This window comes from Paroedura picta, chromosome 2 (assembly GCF_049243985.1).
Source record: "Paroedura picta isolate Pp20150507F chromosome 2, Ppicta_v3.0, whole genome shotgun sequence".
NCBI classification, from domain to species: Eukaryota; Metazoa; Chordata; class Lepidosauria; order Squamata; family Gekkonidae; genus Paroedura; species Paroedura picta.
The window spans coordinates 35,774,927-35,799,401 of NC_135370.1; the positions used below are offsets into that span (position 1 = coordinate 35,774,927).

Here is a 24,475-nt window from a genome sequence, read left to right on the forward strand (position 1 = left end):
CGCATGCCCAGAGGGGGCGGGAGGCGACCTGGCAGGTCCCTTTCTCCTCCGCTCCCCCAACGCTGCCACTACCTGTTGGCCACGAGGCCTGTTTGGGGTCCCGTCTGAGCGGGCGGCCGTGCCCTTGATCGGACTGCGGGGACCTCTGGCCAGCCCGGGGCGGGGAGACCCAAACAAGAATCCCGCCGCAGAACCGCCTTCTTCCTCTTGACTTTCCCTTTCACAAGCACCCTTCTTGTCACCTTTGCAATGGCAAGACTGGGGGGGGGGGGGAAACAAGAGTGGGGGGAGCCAGGCTTCGGGGGGGGAGAGAGAAAGATAATGCCCCCAGCCCCAGACCCCCTCCCGGAACCTTCGTCTCTTGCGCTCCCCTTTCTTCTGCAACCCCCCCAATCCCCCCCCGCAGCACGTGTCCGAGGGGAGGCGCCCGGGCCGGCGAGGGGAAGAAAGGGAGCGGACACAATGGTGCCGGGCGGGCGGCGGATTGGCTGTTGCTAGGTGACGTCGCCCGCCCTCACGTGACCGGTGTTAAATGCCCGCCTGGCAGCCGGCGGCCGCGGCAGACAATCGTAAAGGCCCCGCTGGGGAGACGGGCGGCGAGAGCCCCCCAGACCACCGGCAGCCCCCCTCCAGCACGCCCAGCCCCGGCCAGCCAGCCAGCCAGCCAGCCAGGCGCACCGGCATCGGCGCCCGCGGGACACGCACCATGGCCAGCGCCGGCCGCCCTGCTCCGACGGGGGCTCCGCAGTGATCCCCGCGCCGGCCAGCGGGAAGGAGGGCAGGAAGGGCTCGACGGCCTCCTCTGCGCTCCCCTCCGCTCCAGGGAGCCCGCAGTCCCCGCGGTCCCCGCGCCCCGGGCGGCTCTCCTCGGGCGAGCGGCGCCGGGCGGGATGACGGGGGTCTTCGACAGCCTGGTCTCGGATCTGCACGCCGCCAGCAGCTACCCGCAGCACCACCACCCCCACCCGCAGCAGCAGCAGCAGCAGCAGCAGCAGCAAACCCCGGCCCAGCAGCACCAGCAGCACCAGCAGCAGCAGCACCACCACCCGGCGCTGCACAAGCCGCAGGAGTCGCCCACGCTGCCCGTCTCCACCGCCACCGACAGCAGCTACTACACCAACCCGCCCCAGCAGCCGCAGCAGCCGCAGCAGCCGCAGCAAGCCCAGGCCGGCAGCGGAGCCGGAGGAGGAGGGGGCGGCGGCGGGTCGCCCTACGGCCCGATGGGCTCCTACCAGTACCACCCCAGCGGCCTGGGCGCGGCGCCCTACTCCGCCAAGGGCGGCAGCTACGAGCTGGCCTACCCCGCCTCCTACGGCTCCTACGCGCCCTACGGCTCTCGGACGTCGCCGGTCAGCAATGACCCCGGTAAGGGAAGGACCCGACGGGCGGGACGGGACGGGACGGGGCGGGCGGAGAAGGCGTCACAAGCGGGGACTTGGGACGGGGTGGACGTGGTCTCCGCCGTCTGGAGGCGGGCTGCAGGCCCAGGCGCTCGCCCTCCCTTCCTCCCTTCCTCCCGGCGCCCCCTGGAGGTTGGCCCCCTGGGCGCCCGCCTCGCCCTCCCCGGCCGGGCCTCAGCGGTCCCCTCTCTTGCAGCGGAGAAAGACGAGGGCGAGCCCGAGATTCGGATCGTCAACGGCAAGCCAAAGAAAGTGCGGAAGCCGCGCACCATCTACTCCAGCTTCCAGCTGGCGGCCCTGCAGAGGCGCTTCCAGAAGACGCAGTACCTGGCGCTGCCCGAGAGGGCCGAGCTGGCCGCCTCGCTGGGCCTCACGCAAACTCAGGTAGGCCAGCGGGAGGGGGAGGGGGCGCTGGGCCCGATCCTAAAGCGCCTTCGACGGCCCTGGGGGAAGGGGGGGGTCGAAGGGAGCGCCGGTGGTCCCGCACCAGCCAAGCCGAGCTGCGCCAAAGACTCGCCAGCAATCCTGTGCCGGTGGAAGGCAGAAGTCGGTGGCGTCTTAGGCGCCGGGGCGCCCGCTCCGTCGAGGGGCCGTGCCGTGCTCTGCTGGGCCGAGGATCGCGGGTGTGTGCGCTTCCCGGCGAGCCGCGGCAGCCAGGGGGCGGCTTCTAGGGGGACGCGGCTCGTCGTGGCCTGGTCCGGCTCCTCGCCGCGGGGCTGGTTGCTGCTGCAGGCAGGGACTTTGGCGGAGGCAGGCCGGCAGCCAGCCGCCTTCGGGCCCCTGGAGCTCGGCCTCCCCCGACGGAGGCTCCCCGCAGCCTGTCCCGGGCAGCTGGCTCAGTAGCCTGGTTCGAGAGGGAAGGCGCTGGGGCCAGAGCGGCGCTCTGCGGGCGATCGCTGCGAGGCGCTGGGAAACACCGCGGGGCTCCTGGACTCGGCGCGGCCTCTCCGTCGCGCGGGCCTCTCGACGGCCGCCCTGGCAGGCGCCGCAGAGCAGACAGCGGGCCACCATTCGCCCCCAGGCCAGGGTTCCTCCTGCGAGTCTCCCCGGAGCCTCTCTCTCCCTGAGGCTCAGCGCCAGGCCCGGGCAGAGGGCTCCGACGGGGCCAGCGTTCCTTCCTCCCTCCCTCCCCCCCTTCCTTCCTCCCTTCCTTCCTTGCCTGCGTCTGACGGGCGGCTCTTCTCCTCCCCCGCCAGGTGAAGATCTGGTTCCAGAACCGGCGCTCCAAGTTCAAGAAGATGTGGAAGAGCGGCGAGATCCCCGCGGACCAGCACCCGGCCGCCGGCGGCGCCTCTCCGCCCTGCGCCTCTCCCCCGGCCTCGGCCGCCCTCGCCGCCTGGGACTTCGCGCCCCACCAGCAGCGCCTCAGCGGCGGCGGCGGGAGCAGCGCGGGCTCCAGTCCGGGCACTGCGGGCGGGACGGCGGCGGCGGCTTTCCTGGGCAACTACTCGTGGTACCACCAGGCGTCGAGCGCCGCCGCCTCCCCGATCCTGCAGCAGGGGCAGCCGCACGCCCACCACCCCCACCTGCACCCCCACAGCGCCGTCACCGCAGGGACGATTTTCTAGCCCCCTCCCCCCCCCCCCGCTTTCCCCCCCAGGAGAGCCGCCGCGGGCAGGGAGACCCTCGCTCAGCAGCCCCCTCTCCCTTCCCCCCAGGCGCCTCGGCGGCTCTGGAGTGTGGGGCTAGGGTGGCCAACTCCCGGCGGGGAATCCCTGGAGGTTTGGAGGGGAGGGACCTCCGCCCGGGATGAATGCCCCCCAGGCCACCCCGCAAAGCCTGGAGGTGGGGGGCAATTCCAGAACTCCAGGCGACACCTGGACACCCGGGCACAGGGACCTGATCCGGGTGCCGCTGCTCAAGCTAGGGCAGCCGACTAGGTCGAAACGTCTCTCTAGGAGATCCCCGTCCCCAATTCCGGGCCCCTTCTCCCGCTCTGTCTCTTGGGGAGGGCGAGGGGGGGTCTCCCCACCCCACCCCCTCTGTAGCCTTCGGCGGACTCCTCTCGCCACGCCGCTCGTTTCTCATCCGATCACCCGTGCAGAATTTCTTATTTAATTTCCTTTCATGTTTTGTAAACGTTTTTTATAGGTGCCTTTGCAGAAGACCTCATTTTGATGTTGGGGGAAAGGGCCGGGGGGGAGGGGGCGGACAGGGGAAAGATGAAATAATTTTTATATGTAGATATTTAAAATTTTACGGACAAACCAACCCAGCTGTGTTTAAATTATCTTTTTTTAAATGTTTGCAGGGCTTTTCTTCACGAGGGAGGAAAAAAAAAAAACAAATATGTTTGTAATAAAGTTGTTTGTGCCGATTCTCCCCTCCCCCCTCGGCTCCTTTGTACGAAACGGCGGAAAGGACCAGGCGAGGCCGGCAGCTCTTGGGGGGAGCCCAGCTTGGCCCCTCCCTCCCTCGCTCTCCTCCTTCTCCTCGGGCCGCCCCCGGCGAGGCCTTTTCGTCCCGCCGCAGACTCCAGTCTTGTCCCGCCGCCGCCGCCGCCGCCGCCACCTCTGTTGCCGTCGGGGGAGGGGGTTGTTGGGGGCTATTTACGGCGAAAGGGGCGGCGGAGGAGGAAAGAGACGCCCCGCCCGCCCCCTCCGTGTTCCTGTCCCTCCGTGAAGAGGTTATTTAAATAAATTATTGTCTCCACCGTCTTGGGTCCCGTCCGTGCCGATTGCGGGGGGTGCTGGGGGTGGGGAGGAGTCCTGCCCGTCCGCCCTCCTGCCCCTGCCCGGCCGCGGCGCCTCCAGGCTCGCCCCGCCGGCCTTGGCTGCGCCCAAGCGGCCGGCCGGGGCCCTTGTTGGAGGGGGGGGGAGATACAGCCTGCTCCAGCCAGCCCCCTCCCCACGAACTGCCTGCCTGCCGGCGCCCTGGCGCCACGACAGCCGCGGCCCCTGTAAGAAGCCCGGGCGCCGTCCAGGCAGGCCTCCTCCTCTCCTGCCGCTACGGCGGCTGCTGGCCGGGTGATGGGCGCGCCGCCGGTGGGGAAAGGCTGCAGGGGGGGGGCGGCTGCCAGCACAGCAAGGACGAGGCGGAGGCGAAGAGGGTCGCTCCTTCCCGCCCTCGGCTCCTGCTCCTGCTCATGGAGCGGCTCTCCTGCAGGGAGGGAGGGGGCGGCCGGACGTCCTGCGCCGACGACGCGGAGGGGAAGTCTCCGGCCTTGTGGGGGAGGGAACCTAGACGCCTGCCCCGCTTCTGCCCGCCCGCCCCGCAGGCCCCAGGGGAGGGGAGTGGGGAGCCGCCGACGGGCCCTCCTGCGCGCACACACGCACACACCCCGCCCACGCCCCCTTTTCTATCGAGAAGGGGCCCGACCAAGCACCCCTCCTCTCTTCTCTCGGGGGCAGCAGATGCTCTGGGGAAATCTGGGGGGCGGGTTCTCCCTCAGCAACAGGGAGGGGGCAGTCCGGACAGCCCTGGAAGAAGAGTCGGGTTTTACGTCCCAAAGGAGTCTCCAAGCAGCCTACCATCCCCTTCCCTTCCTCTTCCCACAACAGACACCCTGTGAGAACAGCTCCATCAGGACTGTGACAAACTCAAGGCTGCGTGGGGAGGAGCGGGGAATCAAACCTGGTTCATCAGAGGCCACCACTCTTTACCACAACACCACGCTGGCTCCCATTCCCAGCAGGCCTTCCTTCGGGAAATAAGAGTGCCTCAAGCAGGACAAGAGCCCATTCTGCACACATCGGATAATGCATTTTCAATGTGCTTTGGCAGCTGGGTTGTCCCGTGCGGAACAGGAAAATCTACTTCTAAAGTGCATTGAAAGTGCATTATCTATTGTGTGCAGATTAGGCCAAGAAAAAGGCAACTGGTAGAGGTTTAGGAAATCATTCATGGAGCAGAGTGGACAGGTCAATTTCCCTCTCTCCTGAAAAGCTTCAACTCCAAGGCTGGTCCCCAAGGGAGTGGATGGGCAACAGCTTCAGAAAGTGGGGAGGGGAGAAATATTTATTTGGGGAGCGATTAAAATGTGGAATTCACTACCAGTGGATGAAGGGAGGACCACAAGCACCGCGTGGTCAGATCAATCAGTGGCTACTATCCAAGTGGTTAGTACCTGGTCACTAACCTGGTTAGAGCTGGTTTTTGTACCCTGCTTTCTGCTAGCCAAAACAGCCTCAGAGTAGCATACAACCCCCTACCCTTCCTCTCACGGTGAGGTGGGGGAGGTTGAGAGAGCTCTGAGAGAACTGTGACTGTCCCAAGGACACCCAGGTTGCTGCGTGTGGAGGAGGAGTTGAGGAATCAAACCCAGCTCTCCAGATTAGATGGGGCTGTTCTTAACCACCGTATCAAGCTGGTGCTCGCCTAAAGGTGCCCTCCTGGCAAGGCGGAGGTGTCGCTCAGGGCTGCAAAGCCCCAGATTCCCTGCACACCGGCATGGAAATCCGCTTCACTTGGCTGAAAACATTTCTCAGTCCTTCGCGGGATGTCCGAGCGCAGGGCCCCAGTGTCTCAGGACATTGCTCGTGGATTGCGCACATGCCCCATGAATGATGTGCGTGCTTAGTGAGACCAATCCTTTTCGTTCTTGTGATTCACAAGCCACAACGTATAAAGACCCCCCTAGCTGTAGAAGCACTGCAGACCCCCTGGAACTGCGACACCCACCACACATGCTCCATACGGATTCGCAAAGGCTGAGCCACAGGCGGGCCGGGAAGCTGGGCCTGGCGCACCTGGAGTGGGGGTGGGGGGGAGAGAGAGAGATTTGCCAGCAGGGACCACCAGATGGACATTTCACCCGCAGGGGAGGTGTACAACCTGCATCCATGGAGGCCATATCCCAGGGGTAGTCAAACTGCGGCCCTCCAGATGTCCATGGACTACAATTCCCATGAGTGCCTGACAGCATTTGCTAGCAGGGGCTCATGGGAATTGTAGTCCATGGACATCTGGAGGACCGCAGTTTGACTACCCGTGCCATATCCGGATGACCCGGAGGCCGGGGCTGTGAGCCCCAGAAGTTCCCTGCAGGAGGAATAAGATTCCCTTAAACGAAAGGTTTCCTCGCTCCAGTCTCTGGGGAATAGCACGAGCAAGGGGGGGGGGGGGACGGGTTTATCCATCTCTGTGTAAAACTTACTCCATTTCATTGGGGGGAAACTGTGGGACACTTTTGGCCTTTGGCTAAAAACAATTTTTAAAAAGGGGAGGGGGTCTTTTGTTTCCCTACATAAAGAGTCTCCGTCTCCCTTTGCACAACGTGGCTGGGAGAGGACGGGGGGAGGGGAGGGGCATCCCCAGGTCCAACCCTCTTTGCAGCGAGAGACGCTTTGACTGGGAAAAGCGGGATGTAATTATTAACTAGGAAATGTCTTCCAGCTGCTTGAAATCAATGTGTGCCAAGCAAGGAACACCCTTATCAGCCTCCTCCAGAAAGCACCTGGGCCTATCTAGGAAGGCTGAATGGGTTTGGAAGCTGACTTGTTCCTTGGACATCCAGGGCTGCTTCCACCCCCCGCGAATTTTCCATCAGAGGACCTTTCACATGGCAAGAATCCAGTTGGATGGGAAATGCAACCTTTTCAAGTCCCCGTGAAAGCAGCCGTTCCCACATTGCGGTATGGATGCAGGTCTGATCTCCTTGGCCGGATAAAACCAGGACAGGGTCCATTCTTTGCCACACACCATCTACCTGAGCAGGTAGGCGAGGCGGCTTACCTCGAGTAGGTGTGTCTCCCCCAAAAGCGCCACCCGAAGCAGCCTTCCTATTCTTCTCAGCGCCGTGACATCAGAGGGCGTAGAAGGGCGCCCCTCAGTTCTGCCCCCCCCCAAGGGCTGCTCCCCCACACAATAGATCATGCACTGGAGTAGTAGATCAATAACATCAGAGTCCAGCAGCACCTTTAAGACCAACAAAGGTTTCTTCAGGGCGTGAGCTTTCGAGGGCAAGTGTTCCTGTTCCGCACAGGAAAGTCCAGCCGCAAAAGCACCCTGAAAGCGGAGTATCCAGCGGGTCTGAAAGGGAAGGTCTCCTTAGGATTCTTTGCGCCAAACACCTCCCTGCGTCCCTTTCACAGAGAGTCGAGCCCTGCCATCCAAAAGAGAGGGGTCCCCCCTTCTGCCTTAATGCAAACTATCGGGCTTCCCAGTTGGTAACTCCGCTTAGGATGGCCCTGCCAGGCTGCCACTCTAGCCCCCTTCCCTTGAGGGGCCGCCCCCAGAGAACCAGTAGGGCTTCCTGCGGAGAAGACTCGTCTAGGGCCGGGGTGCTTGGGGTGGAGCGGGGTGGGGGCCAGCCCAGCGGGCGAGGTGCGAAGCCTCGGCCCGGGGACCGGCCTGCGCGTCCTCGGGGCTCTTCCCGGAGGCGCCTCGTCCCGTCCAGGCTGGACAGCCCTTCCCGGGGCTGCGGAGGAGAGAGGCAAAGCGCCGCGGAAACCGTCTCTGGAGTGATGCCGACAGCGGGCCGTCAAGGCCGCTCTCCTCTGGGCTGAGACGCCGCGGGGCCGGGGGAGGGACTGGTGCTTCGCCCGGGTTTCCTGGACGGCTCCGGCACCCCCTTCCCCCCCCCCCCCCCACACACACACCCTGCGCTCCCGCAGTGGCATTGCCCCCGGCGCCGTCCCCAAACACGCACGTCCAGAATGGAGTCCCCTCCGTGCTCCCAGTCTTCTCGCCCCCTTAAGCCACCGGGGCCGGCCGACCAGAGGGGCCTCCGGAGACCAAGGGCCCCCTGCCCCCCACTCCCCGCCGCCGCCGCCGCCCAGTTCCCGGCTGCAGCCCTCGAGCTGCGCGGACGATTCGCCCTTGCGCTCCTCTCACCCCCCCCCCCCATACACACACACACACACCTGCCCCCGAGAAGGCGGCCGCTTTTGAAAGCCCCTCAAGAGGAGCAGGGCTGGGGCGGGAAAAGCTGGCGCGGAGGGGGGTGATGTGTCCTCCCCCACCGCCCCCATCCGCCGCCCAGCAGCGCCGTGGAAAACGAGGCGATCCCTGAGCCGTGGCTGGTGGCACGCAGCCGGCGCTTCCCTCTCCGTCCCCCACTCCCCTCACACTCCTCCTTTGCCGGGTACCCCCTTCTCCCGAGGAATGGCCGCCCCCTCCCTCCCCCCCCCCCCGTCTAGGGGGCACGAGCAGATCGCCTGTCCCGACCACCGCCGGAGCGCCTGCGGGAATTGGGGGGAGGGTGGGGGAGGGAAGGGGGAGAGGATGAGGGTGGAAAGGCCAGGTGTTGTCATTCAACACCCCCCCCCCGCCATCCCGTTTCTGCCTTTCCAGGCCGGGGGAGGGGGTCACCCCGTCGTGCCTCTGGAGCACAGGGGACCCTCTCCTTCTGGAATCGGGGGCTGGGGGGGTGCGAGGGCACCAGGAGGAAACCCTGGCGAAAATTTGCCATTGGCCCGGCGATTTGCTCGTCTGGCCCTATTAAAAGACGAAGAAGGGGAGGGTTGGGGGGAGGGAGAGAGAGAGAGAGAGAGAGAAAGAACACCCAAGAAATCCAATTAAAGGCGCTCTGGCCGAAGAGCTATTTGAGGCACGACTCTCTTCCCTAAAGCTGCAGCAATCATGTGGCATTAGAACACTTCCGGAATCCTATAGCCAACTTGAAAAATCCCAGACCCCCTTTTCCCCTAATTTTTGCTCTGATCTGTAATTTTATCCACATTTGCACTAGTTTGAGCATTCTGGCTCTCCCATCTGAAAGCCTGCAATTACTATATAATTCTTCGCAATTTCACATGTCCTAATATGGACTGTAATTTTTGCGCAAGACAATTTCCTGCTATTTCAAGCATCAACATTGTCAAAGTTGTATGTACATAATAAATGGGAATATCAATGCATAGTTTTTAGCATAACATCTTGACTCCTCGATAATTATATCCGTTCCGAGCCTACGCAGAATTAGCCTGAATTGCACGGTAACTGCCGCTGCTTTAAAAATTTTAAAAATTACTCATAATTTTCCCAAAGATTACCAAGATCTCGAGTGCACAATGTCATCAGCGTAATGAAGAGTAAACATTTATGCTAATAATCTGCAATTTCTCCCCCCATCAGCTATAAAGACAGAGGCTATAGAGCAGCAAAATCCAGTGATATTCGGCGAGAGCCGGCTGAGAAATTCCTCCCCGCGCCCGGAGGCGCCCGGCGGCTCCCACCGACCCCCGGCCACATTTCCTCGGTGCTCTCTGGATCTTTCTCGCTCGCTCCCAGCCCGCCCTCCCGGGCCCGGCTTCCCCGCGCCTCTGCCTAGCCCAAGGCCGCCTCGGAACCGGCCCTGGGCGCGCGGGGAAGCGGTCCAGACGGCCGGAACGGTTCGAAACCGAAGGTAAGGCGGAAGGGGGGCACGTTTGAGGCTGCAGGTCCTGGGGGGGGATTGCTTTGTTGGGGGGGAGGTTGTGTTGGGGGTCCCCCCCCCTTTCATGGATGCCTTAAGCCGATCAACTTTCCGGGATCGACGAATCGCTTGGTTAGCTCAGAGCCGGCGAGGGCTTCTCTCAAAACTTCTTGTCAGGATTATTGAAAGGGTGTGCGTGTGTGCATTGTGTTGTGTGCGTGTGTGTGTGTAGGGGAGGCGGGGGGGGGAGATGATGCTCGATCCCTGAAGATTTCTGGCGGGGCGTGCGCGTGGGTGCCCGCGGCCGCCTATGCGCGCCGGTCTTCGCGGAGACCATCCGTGGTGGGAGAGAGACCCTCACCCCGGCGGGCTTGGTGCTTCCGGGGGGCTGTTTTTGCGACCACCCCGTTTAGAGACCGCGGCTCTCACCGGAGCCTGGGCGCAGAGGGGGCCGGGAGCGCCGAAGGACCCGAGCCCAGGTTTAGGCGGCTGACCTGGGAGGTCAAACTTGACCCCCTCTCCTTTCCCCTACCTGCTTTTAATCGCGGGGTGGGGGAATGAGAGAGAGACAGAGACAGGATGTGAAGTTGGGAAGTGAAAGAGCTGCGGACGCGGGAGCTTCGTGGCTTTTGATTACCTTGGCTTTGATCATTTGGACCGGTTTAAAGATCTTGGTCTGGTAAAAATTATAGGTTCCTGACCCCCCCCCCCCAGCCCGGTGCCCCCCGCTACTCCACTCCACTCCACTCCACTCCATCCCACCCCACCCCACCCGGATTTGCGAGGCGCGCCTCCGTGCAGGGCTGGGAGCCCCTGTCCTTGGGGATGCTCCGCTTGGGGGTTACAAATCCTCTTTTTAAGAAAGGTTGAGGCAGAAACGGGGATACGTTTAACCTGGACTTTGGGGGGGGGCAGACAGATGGCGAAGATCTAGGTGGGTCCTTCCTCTTCCCCCTGCTTCCAAAAGCAGAGGGGTTGCCGGACACTGCTGGGAGAGGGACGCAGAGACCCCATTTCGGAGGGGTTTCTTTATACGGGAGGGGTGGTGGTGGTTAAGCCGGCGCTTTTATAGTCTTCTTTTGGAGGGGGGGGGGGTAGGACACGTTAACGAGGTATCCCTCGTCGCGCAATTCCGCCAAGTCTGTCTTCATTACTTCAACATTGTGCATTCGCTAATTTGGAAGGCCCTTCCTTTTGACAGCCCGGCTCCATACACCTGCAAGCAATTTGACAGAGCTCCAGTCTGGGAGAATTGCGGGCGAGATGGCAGCTCGCGCCGACTTTCCCCCTTTCTTCCTTTCTTCGTCGCTCTCTCGCGCTCTGCCCGCGCGCCTCCCTTCTCTCCCCCGTTCTCAATGCACCGCAAATTTGGCTTTCAGTGCGTTATCTCTTTTGTTAATGCAAAAAGATTCCCTGGGCGAAAAAATTGCTCATAATTACCAGAGAGATGGGGAAACTGCATTAGAATAAATAAACCCGAAATTACTGTAATTATGTTGTGTTTGATGGGCTCGGCTTGTAATCAAGAAGAGAATACAGTGAAATGATGCTGACCCTCTTGGATTTTTGCAGCTGTAAGCGCACTTTGGGGGTCTTTTTTAGAAAGGGGGGAGGGGGAGAGAGCGAGAGCGAGAGCGAGAGAGAGAGAGAGAGAGTCATTTTGATCATCATTAAGCTGTGTGTAAGCTATTACAGAAATACTGGGAAATGAGGGGGAAGGATCCCCCCCCCCGCCCAAGACCAAAAAACACCTATCCCTAAATTGCTTTTTTTATTATTTTGCTATTGGCAGGTGTATCCGGTCCGGGCTGTTGTTTGCGGCGTGACAATATAGTTCGGAGAAGCCCTAATATTCGAAATCAGTTTTTAATCATTATAATGAGGTATTGTTTCAATAGAAGCCCCTCCGGATTATTCAGCGTTTAATTAATATCCTCATTATGAGCATCTCCGCATCGCAGATTTGATGAACCGCTTGTCAGGAACAAGGCAGAATTAATTAGGCCCGCGCCGAGATTAGCGTGCGCAAACGCGCGGCGGATAATAGGCGCTAACTCGCAGCCCGCCTTCGTTGGGAGAAAACTAATAATTTCTCCATTTGGAAAGGGTTAGCAAGACCTGATTGAATTAGGAGAAGCCAAGACTTGTTCTTTCCTTTTTTTGTTAAGAGCGTTTCCGGCTAGAGGTCTGTGCTTGACCAATCCGTGCCCCCCCCCCCCACAAAAGTAGAATCGCTCCCGAAGTATTGGATCTTTGCGTTCAGACCGGAGGATGCGCGATCCGGTTAGGGTTTTTCTCCCTGATTCCGCGCGGGATCCAGGGCATGTCCTTCCCCTTTCCCCGATCCCCGGCGGGCCAGTTCTATCCCTCGCCTCCCCTGGGGACCGGGAGCCTGGGATTCTCCCACGGCCTCGCCGCTCCGGAGCCTCCTCGCTGGCCGGCCTGCGCCTCAGCCCGAGGGCCGCGTCATCTGATCACTCCGCGCCCGGAATTGAAAAATGGGCGCGTGTCAAAACAAAAATCGATACAATTTATCCTGCGCTTCCTCCCCTGAGCGGCCTCCCGGAAATCCCCCCGCCCCGCCCAGACACCCCCCCCGTCCCTCTCCCCCCCCCCGCCCACCCGCCCAGGAAGGAGCCGCGCCAGCCCGGGCCCAGCAGCAGCACCGCCGGAGAGAGGAGGAGGAGGAGGAGGGAAGCCGGGCGCCAACGACCCGGCCACGGGAGGGAGAGGGAGAGAGAGACGCCTCGCCCTGGTCCTGGCCTCCTTGCTTCCTTCCTTCCTTCCTGTTTGCTTCGCTTTCTCTTTCCTTCCTTCTCTTCCTGCTTGTTTCTGCTTTCTGCCCTTCCTTCCTTTCTCTTTCTGTTTGCTTCCGTCTCTCTCTCTCTCTCTCTCTCTCTCTCTCTCCTTGCGCCTTCTCTTTCTTTCCCTCTTCCTCTTTGTTGGCCTCTTTTTCCTTCTCTTTCTGGTTCTCTTCTCTCGTTTTCTGCTTCCCCCCCTTTTCTTCCTTCCTTTCTCTGGCGGCTTCTTTCTGCCCTCCTCTTTCCGGCTGTTTCTCTCTCCCCCCGTTCCTTCCTCGCCTCCTCTCGCCGGCTGAAGAGGCCTCTCGCCGGGCCGGGCCAGAGGCGCGCTTCCCGCTGCCGCAGCGGCGCCGGGGCGAGTGGCGGAAGCGGCGCCGGGGAAGGGCCCGCCTGGGCGGCGGAGGCCGGGCGTGGGCTTCGCGCAGAGACGCCAAAGGGTCCGGCCGGCTTCGCTCCTGCTCTCCGTCGCGCAGTCGCGGGCCTCCCGGCGGGCAGCACACAACGGCGCCCTCCGTGCCCGCCGCCCTCCCTCGCTCCCAGGGGCCCGGCCCGGCCCGGCCGCCCCCTGCCTCCCCTCGTCCCTCGAGCTGGGCCAGCGGAGGCGCCCCCGGACCTGACCCCTCCCGGGCCTTGTGCCGTCGCCCCGAGCCCCCGAGCCTCCCGCGCGGCCTTGGCCAGCCTTCTGGGCCCCGGGCGCCGCCGCCTCCTCCGCCTGGCCGGCCAGAGCCCCAGGAGGGAGCCCAGGCGGCCGGGCCTGGGGAGGCGTCCCTGGGCGGAGCCCAACCCGTTCCCCGAGGCCCAGCGGCCGCCCTTCCCTCCCCAGGCGCGGTGGCCCCAAAGCCGCGGCCGGAATCACGACACGTGCAGGGCGACGCGCTTTTGTCCAAACCATAATTTTACTGTCTCAAAAGAAACGCCGATAACGTCTGTACAAATATTCCGGGGCACGGAGGGGGAGGGGCGGGGTCGGTTCCTGTTGGTTTTGTTTTGTTTTTCTTCTTCTCTTTCCCAGGATACAAAGCAATAAGTTAACATTCTCAATATAAAACTAAACTTTTGACATATAGAACACGAAAACGACAGCGGGTCTCTCCAGAGCTGGCGAAGGATTTTTTTGTTTTTGTTTTTGATTTTTCCTTTGTCACAAATAAAAATCGCGGTTCTCACCAATTGTGTCCCCCCCCCTCCAATAAAAACAAAATGCAAGTTTTAAAGGATCGGGGGAAGGGAGGAGAAGGAAACGCCTGAAGAGTCCGCTCCCTCCGAATCCCACCCCCCAAAAAGCTAAAATTTGTGCAAGGTATTGACAGAAGATTATTGGTTCAGAAATTATGTACAGCGATCCAGAGTCTGCGCGGGAGGATCCGCGCAGGGAAGTTTCACATTGGCCATTCGGGGGAGGGGGAAGGGGGGCTCAACAAATCGGGGTTAAAGCTGACTGGATGCCGGATCGGCCGCCCGAACAGACCCAGGAGGCGTCGCTCCAAGGCAGGCGCAGCTCGGCCGCTGGGCCCGACTCTGCTTTGCGGGGCTTTGCGGCACCCCGGTCGTCCTCCTCCCCCCGCCCCGAGAAATCCCCCAATACCGGCTGAGCGAGAGACAGACCCGTCCTGCCCGGTCCAGCGCTCCCAGTGACGCCCTCGGCTCCAGCCATTTCACCCGCTCGGGACACTCCGGAGCCAAATCGGAGCGTCTCCTGCGCCCGGCAGGCAACGCAAGGTCCCCCGAACCAAAATCTGCCCTTAAGGTTTATTCATACAAAATAATAATAATAACAATAATAATAATAATAAAATAGCACTCTCGTAGTGGTCGTTTGTCAATAAATAAGAATAAGTTAAAAGGGAACAAAAGAAATTCGACAAAAAGGCAGGGAATGAACAGAGGGCGAGGGCCACGAGGGAGCGCGGGAGACACGCAGCGGGGACAACCCAAAAGGGAGAGGGGCAAAACAGACGGCGGGGGGGGGGGCTCTCTGTTTTGGGATCGGGGGCAGCGGGAGGTGGCCGGGCTGGAAATCTACATTTCATCAGGACAAGACGGAGAGACAGACGGACGGGACGGGGGGAGGACACCGGTTTGGTTGCTCGTACAAATAGTTGTTTTGTTTTGTCGTCGTCGTCGTCGTTTTTTTGTGTTCGTTTTGTTCTCGGATTGCCCGTCCCGGCCAGCCGCGGGTCGGCTGGGGCAGGGCTGCCGCTGGCAGGCTGTCGTCCGGCCGGTGGAGGGGCCGCTCCGTCAGCTGTCCGCGGTGGGAACCGGCCCGCATCGCATCTGTGCTTCCCCGGCCGGGCCCGGGCGACGCTCTCCCGCCGGCTCGCCGTTTCCACCCCAACCAAGCGCCGGAGGGGGTTTGTGAAGGGCTGTTGGGTGTGAGTCTTTACGCGTTCGTTGTGCGGGTCCGTGTGGGCCGCCGCCGGCTGACGCAGCGATGCGGGTTGCGATTCCAAAACTTAAAAATGAACCAAAAGCAACGGAAAGGGCGGGGAGGGACCCGATCCGCCGTCGGTCGAGCGAGCGAGCGAGCGAGCGGCCCGTCACATGAGCGGCGGCGGCTGCTGCAGCGTCTCCTGGTGCGCCGACGGGTACCACGACGTGTAGCTGGGGATGTAGGCGCCCGGCGCGCCCGTCGAGCTCTTGGCCGACGCCGAGTTGGTGTTCCAGACGGGAGGGCCCGGCGGAGAGGTGGCCGGCAGCGAGCGGCCATTGGCCAGGGCGCCGCTCTCCAGCGCCGCGCCGCCTTGCTTCATCAGCTTCTTGAACTTGGAGCGCTTGTTCTGGAACCAGATCTTCACCTGCCCGGAGACACCAGACCCGCCGTCAGCAGCCGCCCCAAAGCACGCCTGCCCACCCCCTCACAGAAAGGGACCCTGGCCTGAGACGCCCAAGACCTCCCGCAGCGGGGACCAACTCCGCACGGGTTTCCTACCGCCCTTTCCCTGCGCTTTGGCCCCAGAACAGGAAAATGCACTTCCAAAGCACCCGGAGAGGGCATTCGCTAACGGCTCCACCTCCGCGTGCAGCCAAGGGGGTTCTCTTGAGGCTGTTCGCGGACAGCAGTTCTCTCAGAGCTCAACTGCCTCACAAAGTGTTTGTTGTGGGGAGAGGAGGGAGGGACCGGGGTTTGGAGGCTGTTTTGGGACTCCTTCGGGTAGTGAGAAGCAGGATCAAAAACGTCTTCTTCTGGGGAGCGGCCCTAGGGCATCTCAGTGAGGGCACATGCTTGACGCCCCCCCCACACACACCAAAACCCGAGCCAGTGGAGTCCACCCACCCAGGCAGGCGAGGCGAGGCCCGGGGAGGGTCGGGAAGGCCTCTTCCCAATCGCAGCTTGACGAACCCGCAACCCAGGGCGAATTTGGGCCCGCGGCAGTCCAGGGACCACCCGCCTCCCACAGTCGACGGGACGGGAGGGCTGCAGGGCCGCGGGCAGCGCTTCCTTTGAAAGGGCTCCACGCGGACCTTTTGCACAGAGAGACGGACCTCGACGCGGAAGGCGGGCAGATGATGGCTTGTGCCTCGCTCTCTCCTCTCTCGGTGGGCCTGGTGCCAGGCAAGGAAGGGAAGTCTCTGGGCCGCCCCAGCCCCCCTCCCGGCCCACCGCGGGCCTTTCCCTTCTTCTCCCCCCAAACCAGCGGAGGCCCCGGTGGGGCAGCCAGAAAAGCCGGGCCTTCCTTGTGAGTCGAGGCCCACCGATGCCAGAGGGGCCTCCTGGGTAGTAAAGAGGGCAAGGGAGCCTCCCGGTCCGTCCCAGGGGAAAGCTGAGCCCCCCCCCCCGTTTCAACCCGGCCAGGGGGGGGGCTGGGCCTTGGGGGTGGCAGAAGGCAATTCCAGAAACGGGGGGGGGGGGAGTCTAAGGGCTTTGCGGAATCCAGACAGGGCGGGCGATGGGGTGGGAGGAGGGGGAGAGGAAGACACCGGAGCCCTCGCCCCTTCCTGGGGGCCCCCTGAAGTTCGGGGCACGGGCCCAAGAGCAGCTCCCCTCCCCCGCCGCCGCCCTACCTGGGTCTGGGTGAGGCCGAGCGAGGCGGCCAGCTCGGCCCTCTCGGGCAGCGCCAAGTACTGGGTCTGCTGGAAGCGCCGGTTGAGCGCCTGAAGCTGCAGGCTGGAGTAGATGGTGCGCGGCTTGCGGATCTTCTTGCCCTTGCCGTTGAAGCGCACCTCGCCGCCTTCCACCACCGTGCTCTTCTCCGACTCCGGCCCTGCAGGGGAGACCACAAAGCCCCGACGGTTAGCCGACGCGCCCGACCGCTCGCTCCCCCACGCTCCCCCCACCAACCAACCAACCCCCCCCCCTGGACCCGGCCGGCCGGCCTCACTCTCCGGGGCGCGGGCCAGGCTGGGCAAGCCGGCGGTCCCGGAGCTCCTTCGCCCGCCGGAGGGGAGGGGAGAGGAGGGGGAGGCTGCTATTTTTACCGGCGGCGGCGGCGGCGGCACTACTTTCGGTTTAATTGCCCTTAATTGCAGACATTGTTTATCGAGCCACGCAATAAATAATTGCCCAGCCTAATAGGCGCGCATCTGGGGGAGGGGAGGGGAGAGGAAAGGAAAGGAGGGGAGCAGAGGAAGAGGAAGAGGAAGAGGGAGAGGAGAGGGATGGCGCTCCGCATCTCGCCTGCCCGGCCGCTCCGGCTCCAGCCCAATCGCCCGCCCGGGGTGGTGGCGGCCGCGGGCTCCGTTTCCTTTCCTTGCGGGGGAGGAGGAGTGGGGGGGGGGCAATGCTGGCCCGCCTGGGGGTGGGGGGCTCCCCGCCGCCCCGCCGCCCTCCCGCCCTGGGGCCCTCCCGCCCTGCGCTGCGCTGCTCGGCTGTTGTGGGGCACGTACCTGCCTCGTCGAGGCGGCTCTGGGCCAGGCCGGCGCTGTTGGGGTAGGCCTGCACGGAGCCCATGTAGGGGTTGCCCGCGTGGCCGCCGACGGAGCCCACGGAGCCCACGTAGGGGTAGGCGAGCGGGCGCGAGAAGGACGAGGGCGAGCTGTAGGCGGCGGCGTCGGGGGGCTGCGCGTGGGCGGCCGAGTGCAGGCAGTGCATGGAGTAGTGGCCGTGCGCCAGCGGCGACGGCGGCATCTGCTGCCCGGGCGGCCCGAACTCCATGAAGACCGCCTTGCCCGACACCGGGCTGCTCAGGCTCTCCGGCATCGCCGTCATGGTCATCGCGCGCCCAGGCCCGGGGCCCCCGCCGCCCCGACGCCCGCCCGCCCGGCTCCTTCGCCCGCCCGCCCGCCCGCCTGCCTGGCCGGGGAGGGGGCCCTGTGCCGCCTCGCTCCTCTCGCCCGCTCTCCCGCGCGCGGCCCCCAATTTAAGCGGCCCGGGGCTTTTCACTCCCCATTCATAAGAAAATGGAGTTGGCCTCTTTGAAAAAGTCCACGCGCGCTGCTCGCACATCTACACAAACTCGCCTAAAAGCTTTGACTCAGCCAAAAGCTATGAATATGCATGAGGCCGGCGAGCTGATTGGCCCGCCGCCTCGTATAATCGCTCGCGATTGGCCGGAGACGCTTTTCGGGGGCTCGCCCGCCGGACCCGAGCGACGGAAGACGCCGCCGCTGCCGCCGCCGAGGACTGAGCCGGCGCCGCGGAGAAGCAGCAGCAGCAGCCCCGGGCCCAGGGGGGGGGGAGGTCACAAGCCCCGCAGAAGGGACCCCCCCCCGGTGATCTCGCGGGGAGCCGTCGGGGCTCCGGGGTCCCCCACCCCAGCAGTCCCGGGGGGGGGGGCTGGCCGTCCCCAGGGTGGCGAAGAGCAAGGGGGGAGAGGACCCCTCTGTCCTCCGTCACTCTGGGAGGGGGCCTGGCCCGCCCACCCCCAGCCCAGGCTCTCCTGCCGGGAAGGGAGGCTAGCCGTCGGCCGGGGCACGGAGGGCGCACCGTCCCAGCATCTCCCCACCGGAGACGGCTCGGCCCTGATCGGGGGAGGGGGCGAGGCAGTCTTCTGGCCCCGGCCCCCCTCCGGTACCTGAAGGAAACCAGGCAGAGCGCTCGCTTGGCGGCGGTGACGGCACTCGGCGCCCGCCGTGGGGCTGGCCCTGCTCCGCGGAGCGCCTGCTGGACGTGGGTGTGTCCGAGCGCGCCCCAGTGGGCCGCGGCCTGAAGACAAAGACTCCCCTGGGCGCGATCCTACGCAGGCAGCGGCGTGGGTGTGTGTTGGGGGGGGGGCTGATCCCGACGGACGGGCCTGCCTCTCTCCGGGGAGCGGAGGAGGGACCCGAGCGGGAGGAGGCGCTTTGTTCGAGGACGAGACGGGCTTCTGGGCTGCCTCGGGGGCCCGGCCTGGAAAGAAGCGAAACGAGGCGGGGAGAGCTGTCCCTCCTCTCGCCGCTCCAACCCGGTTCCCTCAAACGGCGTCTGGAAGGGAGGGAAGAGCTCAGCCGACCCCTGCGCCGGCTTAGGGGCCCATCCTGACCACTGGCGCAGTCGAGATCCCAGAGGGTCGGAACAGCATCCTCGGCCGGAACCGACGGCGCTGCCCTGCAGGGCAAACCAGGCCTAGGCGGAGAGGCCGGTCCTTAGCCTGGACGTCTTTGTGTAGGATCCCGCGCTCCCGGAGGAGGGGCAGTTCCATAGCACAGCGCGTTTCCTAGCCCCACCAAGCCGCAGAGGCGCGCACGCCCCACTCCCACCCCGGGGTCTCTGAAGGGACCTCTTGGCCTGATCCCGGGGGGGGGGGGGTTGCCCTAGTCAAAGCCAAGGGGCGAGCCGCGGCTAGGATTTCTGGGCGGAAGCCCGAGTGACTTTTGGCGTCTAATAATTAGGAAGCGCGGCTCCTTCCTCCCCCCACCATTTCAGGCTCTCTGTGCGTGAGACGGGGGCGGGCGGGGGGGGGGGAGGACGGCTGATCTTGCGCAAAGTTCACACGTGCAGCTGTATTAGTTACCGATTCATTTGATTAAATGCTGGTCTCAAGTGCTCGGATCCACAGCTGAAGGCGGCCCTATTAGCATAACACTGATGTTTAATTTTCATACGCATAATTAGCCATGTATTTAACGCTAATAGCGGCGCTCGCCGCCTTTGCCGGGTTTAAACAGCCGGCCGGGAGGGGGGGAGATTCTTTTTCTCCCCCCCCCCACCAAATAAAAAAAACCAAGACCCTCCCCGCTCTGGCCTGAGCTGAACTCCTTCTCCCCCGGCCCCTCCCTTCCCCCCCCCCCCGCCTTCCCTCGCTTCCACCTCGCTTAGTCGAGGGCGCGCGTAGAGCCCGGACCCTGCAATCGCGCGCCCGATTCGGCCCGGGGAGAGCGCCAAGACGACATGCACATCTCTCCCCCCCCCCAAATTGCCTGCCGGGTGGCGCGGCGGAGATTCGCGGGGAGCTTCCCCCGCCCCGCTCGCCCGTCTCCCTTTGCCTCTGCCTGCCTCGCTCGCTTCAGGCGCCGGAGAGCAGTTCGCTGGCCCAGGGAGGGAGACTCGGACGGCTCCCCGGAACGGCCCCTCCCCAAGCCCCAAACTCTCCCGGGAGGCCTCAAGTCGGCAGAGAGGGATGACAACCCCCCCCTTCCTTCCCGCCGTCCCGGCCCGTCATCCCTGGAGCGGAAGGGCGCGCCCGTCCCGTCCTAGATCCAGCTGCGCACCGAAGGAGGCACGTTTCCCCGCCCCCTCCCGGCCGAGGTGGCAACGGAGCCCGGAGCGCGTAAGTGACCGTCGCCGAGAGCGGGTTTGGTGCTTGGGAAGAGGCGCTTCGCAGGGAGAATCGGCTGCTGGCCCCGTCGACGATCTGCCCTCCCCCCCCCCTAAATGTACCAATTGTGTGAAGTCTCTAGTCTACATGGTCCAGGAGGGGGGAGAAAGTTTAAGCCCAGCCAACATCTGGAAGGCAGAGAGGCGCTTCTCGGACCGCAGAAAAGGAGCCCTGTTGGCTCCGGATCCCCCAGGGCCGCGGGCATGTATTGCTAATCCGGAATGATTTCTAGTGGGAGTCGGAAGGAAATGTTCCGTGCAGCGTCCGGTGGCGTGCCAGGTAAACGAAGCGGGCAAGTTTACACGGGGGCAGTTGTTCCGTCCCGTTCCATTCCCCCCTCGTACTCCGCCCCCAAAAGTCCTAGCGGTGGGACTGCAAAGAGAGGCGCACGCAGGCGCAAGGCGAGGCCGGGGAAGCTTTTCAGGTGATTTCGCCCCCACACTTCGGCCGGGAAGCGTCAATCTGCTGCAACTGGCGATCCGCAGTCTGCTTAAGCTGACTTCGCTTCAGTCCTCCTGTACATCTGTGGCAGCTTCCTAGGAAGCAGGGGCCTTTGGGGGTGTTTTTAGGATTGCGGCCCTAAAAACAGTCGAGACGCAAGAAGGCAGCCAGGCGGGTTGCTGAGTGAGACGAAGGGGGGTCGAATTCCGACTCGAGATTCGGGTGGAAAAGGAGAAGGGAAACGCCTGTCCGCGGGGTCGGGCCTTGCTCCCTTCCGGATGCCAAAGGACTTTTATGGGGCCACCTGCTCACGAGGAGGCCATGCTTGTGGGGCATGGGGAGCAGTGGAGAAGGGGACATTTCAGGGAGAATTTTGCAAACTTTGTCCGCTAGGAACTCCCAGCAGGGCAAGCAAACTTGGGGGACGGGGGGGGGAGGAGGAAAGGGGGAGGCCCTCCTCCCTGCCAGCCTCCCAAACAGGCATAAGCCGAGCCCTCGCCGAGGCGTCTTCCCTTTCTCTTTCAGACCTCCCCCCCCAACCTTTCTGCAATCACCTTTGTAATGAGCATTATAGATGTGTACCATAAATGCCACCGCCTCGGTCTAATTGCTGCGCAAACAGCTTGTTACCGCAGCAGTTGGTACAATCCTGCAGGCCTAATAAAATTAACCTTGGGGAGGAAACAACAACAATAAGAAACCTGTTGGGGGGGGGGCAAAAGAGCGATGCTGGCCCAATCCGAGACTCCCAGGGGAAATCGAAGCGGCGTGGAAGGCCGGAGCGGCCCGGGTGGGGAGCGAACTGCAGCTGGACGCGGGCAAGGAGCGCGTGGGAGAACTTTCAGGACTCGTCGCCGAGTCGGAGCAGCCCGACGGCAGAAGTCTCCGCGCTCCCAGTTGCGGTAAACAGGAGGGAAATCCGGTTGCGTGCAAAAGATTTCCTCCTTCCGCACGCACGCCTTGGCTAAGGCACTTCCAATTCACTGTAGAGGCTGATCTTTCCGTTTGGCTCCGGAAAACCCAGCTGGTAAGGCACCTCGAAAGTGCACTAGCCAACCTGTGCGGGAGGAGGCCTTGAGGATCGCGGCCTGGAACGCAGCCCAGTTGCCGGGACTTGAGTCCGGGCACCCTCTGTTTGGGGCACATCTTCAGCTACTCTTGACTCCCTTCCGAGCTGACCTGGGCAAACGAACCCCGGCGTCATTTTTGTACTGGGGTGGGGGAATCAGTGCAGGACTCCGCTGCGACAGAGTTGGCTGTTCCAGGAGCAGGGAGGGCTGCGGCCGCGCGTGCAGACGAGGGGAGCTAGTCGAGGGCGCGCACTTGGGAGGTGGGCACCGGCTGCCAGACTCAACGGGGCGATCCTGCGCGAGCCTTCAATGGGCTTGGGCGGCCTGAGGGCAGGACCCGTCGCAGATTTCACCTGGGCCCAATCCCAAATTGGTTTCCGCCCCACGTCCTCCTGGGTCTCCCGGGCAGCGATCGGGTTCCTCAAAAGCGCCTTTCAGGGGCCTTTTATGAATCAAGGATCCCCCCTCCCCCTTCACCCCAGTCCATGGACCAACAGGGTCTTCTTGGTCATTCCTCCGGCCGTCAGGAACCCGGGCGAGACCCCGGCAGAGGCTGGACGGGGCCAGGCCTCCATGTGGTGTCGCAGGCACCGTGGAGGGAGGGGGCGATCGGCGACCCCCCCCCCGTTGCCTCTCCTGTTCCAGGGGTCTTCAGCCTGCCTGCCTCACAAGTGCCGCGGCCCCAAGAGCTCGAGGCCGGGCAGGTCTCTGTCTCAGTCCCCCAGGCTGGGAGGGGCTCGTGGGGCCGGCCTCCTCCGCCCTGGAGGGAACCCCAAGCCCTGTCTGCCCCCCCCCCCCCCCCGCGTCCCGGAAGCCAGCCCTCGGGGCCTTCCCTGGGCGGGCGGGCTCTACCGAGCCGCGTGATTAGGCAGCCCTGATTGCGGAGCCTCGGTCTCTGCCTGACGGCGGGGACCACGATGTAGCTGGGCCTGCCTTTGAAGCGCAGCCGGGGACGCCCCCTCCCCCCCTCCCCCTGGGTCTGGGGCAAGAAGGCCGCGGACACACCTGCTTGGCGAGACGTCCCTTCTTGCCACTAAGTTACAGGTACAGATTGACAAAGCGCGCCGGGACGGGGCCGGGGCGAAGGAGGGCGCACGAAGGCGAGGAGCGGCCGGGGAAGGCGGAGGCGGGAGGCGAGGCTGTGCCTGGGCGATCCGGAGGCTGGCGCGCTTGGCCCCTCTGGGCTCCTTCGGGTCCCGGTTCTGCCCTCCCCCGGGGGCCTGTAGCCCACAGCGGGCGCACACTTGGCGACCTCGGGCAGGTCGCATCATGCGGGGGGGGGGGGGTGCGTGTCCCTCTTGTATAAAGACAACAAGCGCCCTCGTTGGCCGAGCAGCAGACAGAAGAGGAGCCGAAGCGCCGGGTTCCACGATGGGGGGTCCGTGTCGGAGAGGCCCCTCCGGGGATCCTCTGACCCTCGACGACACCCTTCCCGTTGCACACCTGCCTTCCTTCCAGGATAGCGCGCAACCAGCGGAATGCCCCCCCCCCGGTCCGCCCACGCTTCTAAGGCTCTTCCGGCCGTCGGGTCAGGATTTCAACTCCGCTGGAAGTCACGACGACGGTGTGCTCGAACTGGGCCGATCTGGAAGGGACAGGAGGCAATCAGGCAGGCCCCGCCCGCCGCCTCCCTCCCCCGCCAGCCGCCCTTCCCTTCCCTTCCCTCCCGTGGCCCAGGCCCGGGCGCCTGTTGGGGACTCTCGCGGGCCCCCACACGCACCTTTTGCTGTCCGCGGACACAGCGGTCCAGCCGTCGGGCAGGACTCGGATGGCGGCCGACCCCTCCATGACGACGGGCTCTGGAAGGGGCACAAAGCAAAGGGGGCTGGGACGCCCAGCAACGGAGCCGAGCCGAGCCGTGGCGGCAGCGGCGGCGTCCGGGCTCGCCCTCGCCTGCCTGGCAGGGCCTTTTAAAGCGAGCGGAAGGGCTGATGCCTCGGGCGCTAATTGCCATCCCCACGGATCCGAGCCAGCCTGAAACTGCCGCGGAGGGGGGGGGGAGATTTTTGTTTTTTTGGGGGGGAAAGAGCGGGCTTTCAAATGTTCATTAAAATCAGCAAAACAACAATTTCCTGATTTCCCTCTAATTGCCGCGCCATTTAGGCCCGCCCGAGCAGGGAACACAGTTCCCCCCCCTGCCCCCCCCAGCAGAGCTCCATGATTGGCATGCGGCTTGGGCAAGGGAGGGGCGGCTCCAAAAGCGTAGCGACCCGAAGGGAAGGAGAGTGCAACCACAACCCCCCTCCAGCTGCTGAACCCTCCTCCAAACCACCTTTATCGACCCCCCCTTCAGAGGGGGGGAGGAAAGACAGTGACAAGTCCATAATTTCTTCCCTTGCACCGGAGCGGCCTACCCCCAAAGGCTGTTGTGTTCCAAGAGCAACCGGGAAGGAGTGCTTTGAAAACCTATCGCAGGGCCTGGTGGTCTTGCTCACTTCTTGGGAAGCAGCCCACCCCCCACTGCCCAACCTCAGGCTTAGGTTGCAGCGGGCCAGGAGACCCCCCCCCCCACAGGGACCTCCCCCCCCCGCAACAAAACCCGAGCCCCCCAGCTGCAGCCAAGCCTTCTCTTCGTGGACTTACCAATAGTGAATGCCATGCCCTGGGCCATCAGCAACGGGCTCTCATTTGCTGCGGAATCAAACAGACAAGGAGGAGGAGATTAGCGTCTCCGGCATTCAGGACAGACCAGAACATCGGCTCCGGCCACCCGGGAAAGCGCATCTCCAAGCTGCCCTGCACCGGGGCTTTTTTTGTGGCCGACTAGAGGAAGGGGAAGACACCCTCCCATCTC

At 63.7% G+C, this 24,475-nt stretch overlaps 3 protein-coding genes and 1 long non-coding RNA gene across 9 annotated transcripts in view; 2 read left to right on the plus strand and 2 right to left on the minus strand.

Annotated features, from left to right (window-relative positions):
* The first annotated feature begins 518 nt into the window (after positions 1-518).
* Positions 519-4,020, plus strand: DLX2 (distal-less homeobox 2). Its single transcript, XM_077319711.1, has 3 exons — positions 519-1,365; positions 1,597-1,784; positions 2,597-4,020. The coding sequence occupies exons 1-3, from the start codon at positions 891-893 to the stop codon at positions 2,966-2,968; spliced, it is 1,035 nt and encodes a 344-aa protein (XP_077175826.1). The 5' UTR covers positions 519-890; the 3' UTR covers positions 2,969-4,020.
* Positions 4,021-9,427: 5,407 nt separating this feature from the next.
* LOC143829224 (uncharacterized) overlaps positions 9,428-24,475 on the plus strand; it is a 93,828-nt gene continuing 78,780 nt past the window's right edge. The window contains exon 1 of one of the 2 annotated variants that reach the window (XR_013228034.1): positions 9,428-9,687. This is a non-coding gene — a long non-coding RNA (uncharacterized LOC143829224). Of the gene's footprint in view, positions 9,688-19,715; positions 20,123-24,475 lie in introns of those variants that run through there. The other variant, XR_013228033.1, reaches the window with a different exon arrangement.
* On the minus strand, positions 14,612-18,117 carry DLX1 (distal-less homeobox 1). Its single transcript, XM_077319723.1, has 3 exons — positions 17,322-18,117; positions 16,500-16,699; positions 14,612-15,292 (listed from the first exon to the last, which is right to left on the minus strand). The coding sequence occupies exons 1-3, from the start codon at positions 17,878-17,880 to the stop codon at positions 15,035-15,037; spliced, it is 1,017 nt and encodes a 338-aa protein (XP_077175838.1). The 5' UTR covers positions 17,881-18,117; the 3' UTR covers positions 14,612-15,034.
* The window catches only part of METAP1D (methionyl aminopeptidase type 1D, mitochondrial), a 94,825-nt gene continuing 93,040 nt past the window's right edge, over positions 22,691-24,475 (minus strand). For all 5 annotated transcript variants that reach the window (XM_077319718.1, XM_077319721.1, XM_077319720.1 and 2 more), the window contains 3 exons: positions 24,265-24,312; positions 23,402-23,480; positions 22,691-23,266 (listed from right to left, as the gene is read on the minus strand). In XM_077319718.1, coding sequence (XP_077175833.1) covers positions 23,188-23,266; positions 23,402-23,480; positions 24,265-24,312 — 206 coding nt within the window. In that variant the 3' untranslated portion in view covers positions 22,691-23,187. The remainder of the gene's footprint in view (positions 23,267-23,401; positions 23,481-24,264; positions 24,313-24,475) is intronic.

Excerpts from the sequence above, each read along its gene's own strand:
- DLX1 (XM_077319723.1), bottom strand. The coding sequence starts at position 17,880 with ATGTGCGAGCAGCGCGCGTGGACTTTTTCAAAGAGGCCAACTCCATTT. Across the intron at positions 16,700-17,321 it reads GAGCCGCCTCGACGAGGCAG|GGCCGGAGTCGGAGAAGAGC; the intron begins GTACGTGCCCCA and ends TCTCCCCTGCAG. Across the intron at positions 15,293-16,499 it reads TCGGCCTCACCCAGACCCAG|GTGAAGATCTGGTTCCAGAA; the intron begins GTAGGGCGGCGG and ends GTCTCCGGGCAG.
- DLX2 (XM_077319711.1), top strand. The coding sequence starts at position 891 with ATGACGGGGGTCTTCGACAGCCTGGTCTCGGATCTGCACGCCGCCAGC. Across the intron at positions 1,366-1,596 it reads GCCGGTCAGCAATGACCCCG|CGGAGAAAGACGAGGGCGAG; the intron begins GTAAGGGAAGGA and ends CCTCTCTTGCAG. Across the intron at positions 1,785-2,596 it reads TGGGCCTCACGCAAACTCAG|GTGAAGATCTGGTTCCAGAA; the intron begins GTAGGCCAGCGG and ends CTCCCCCGCCAG.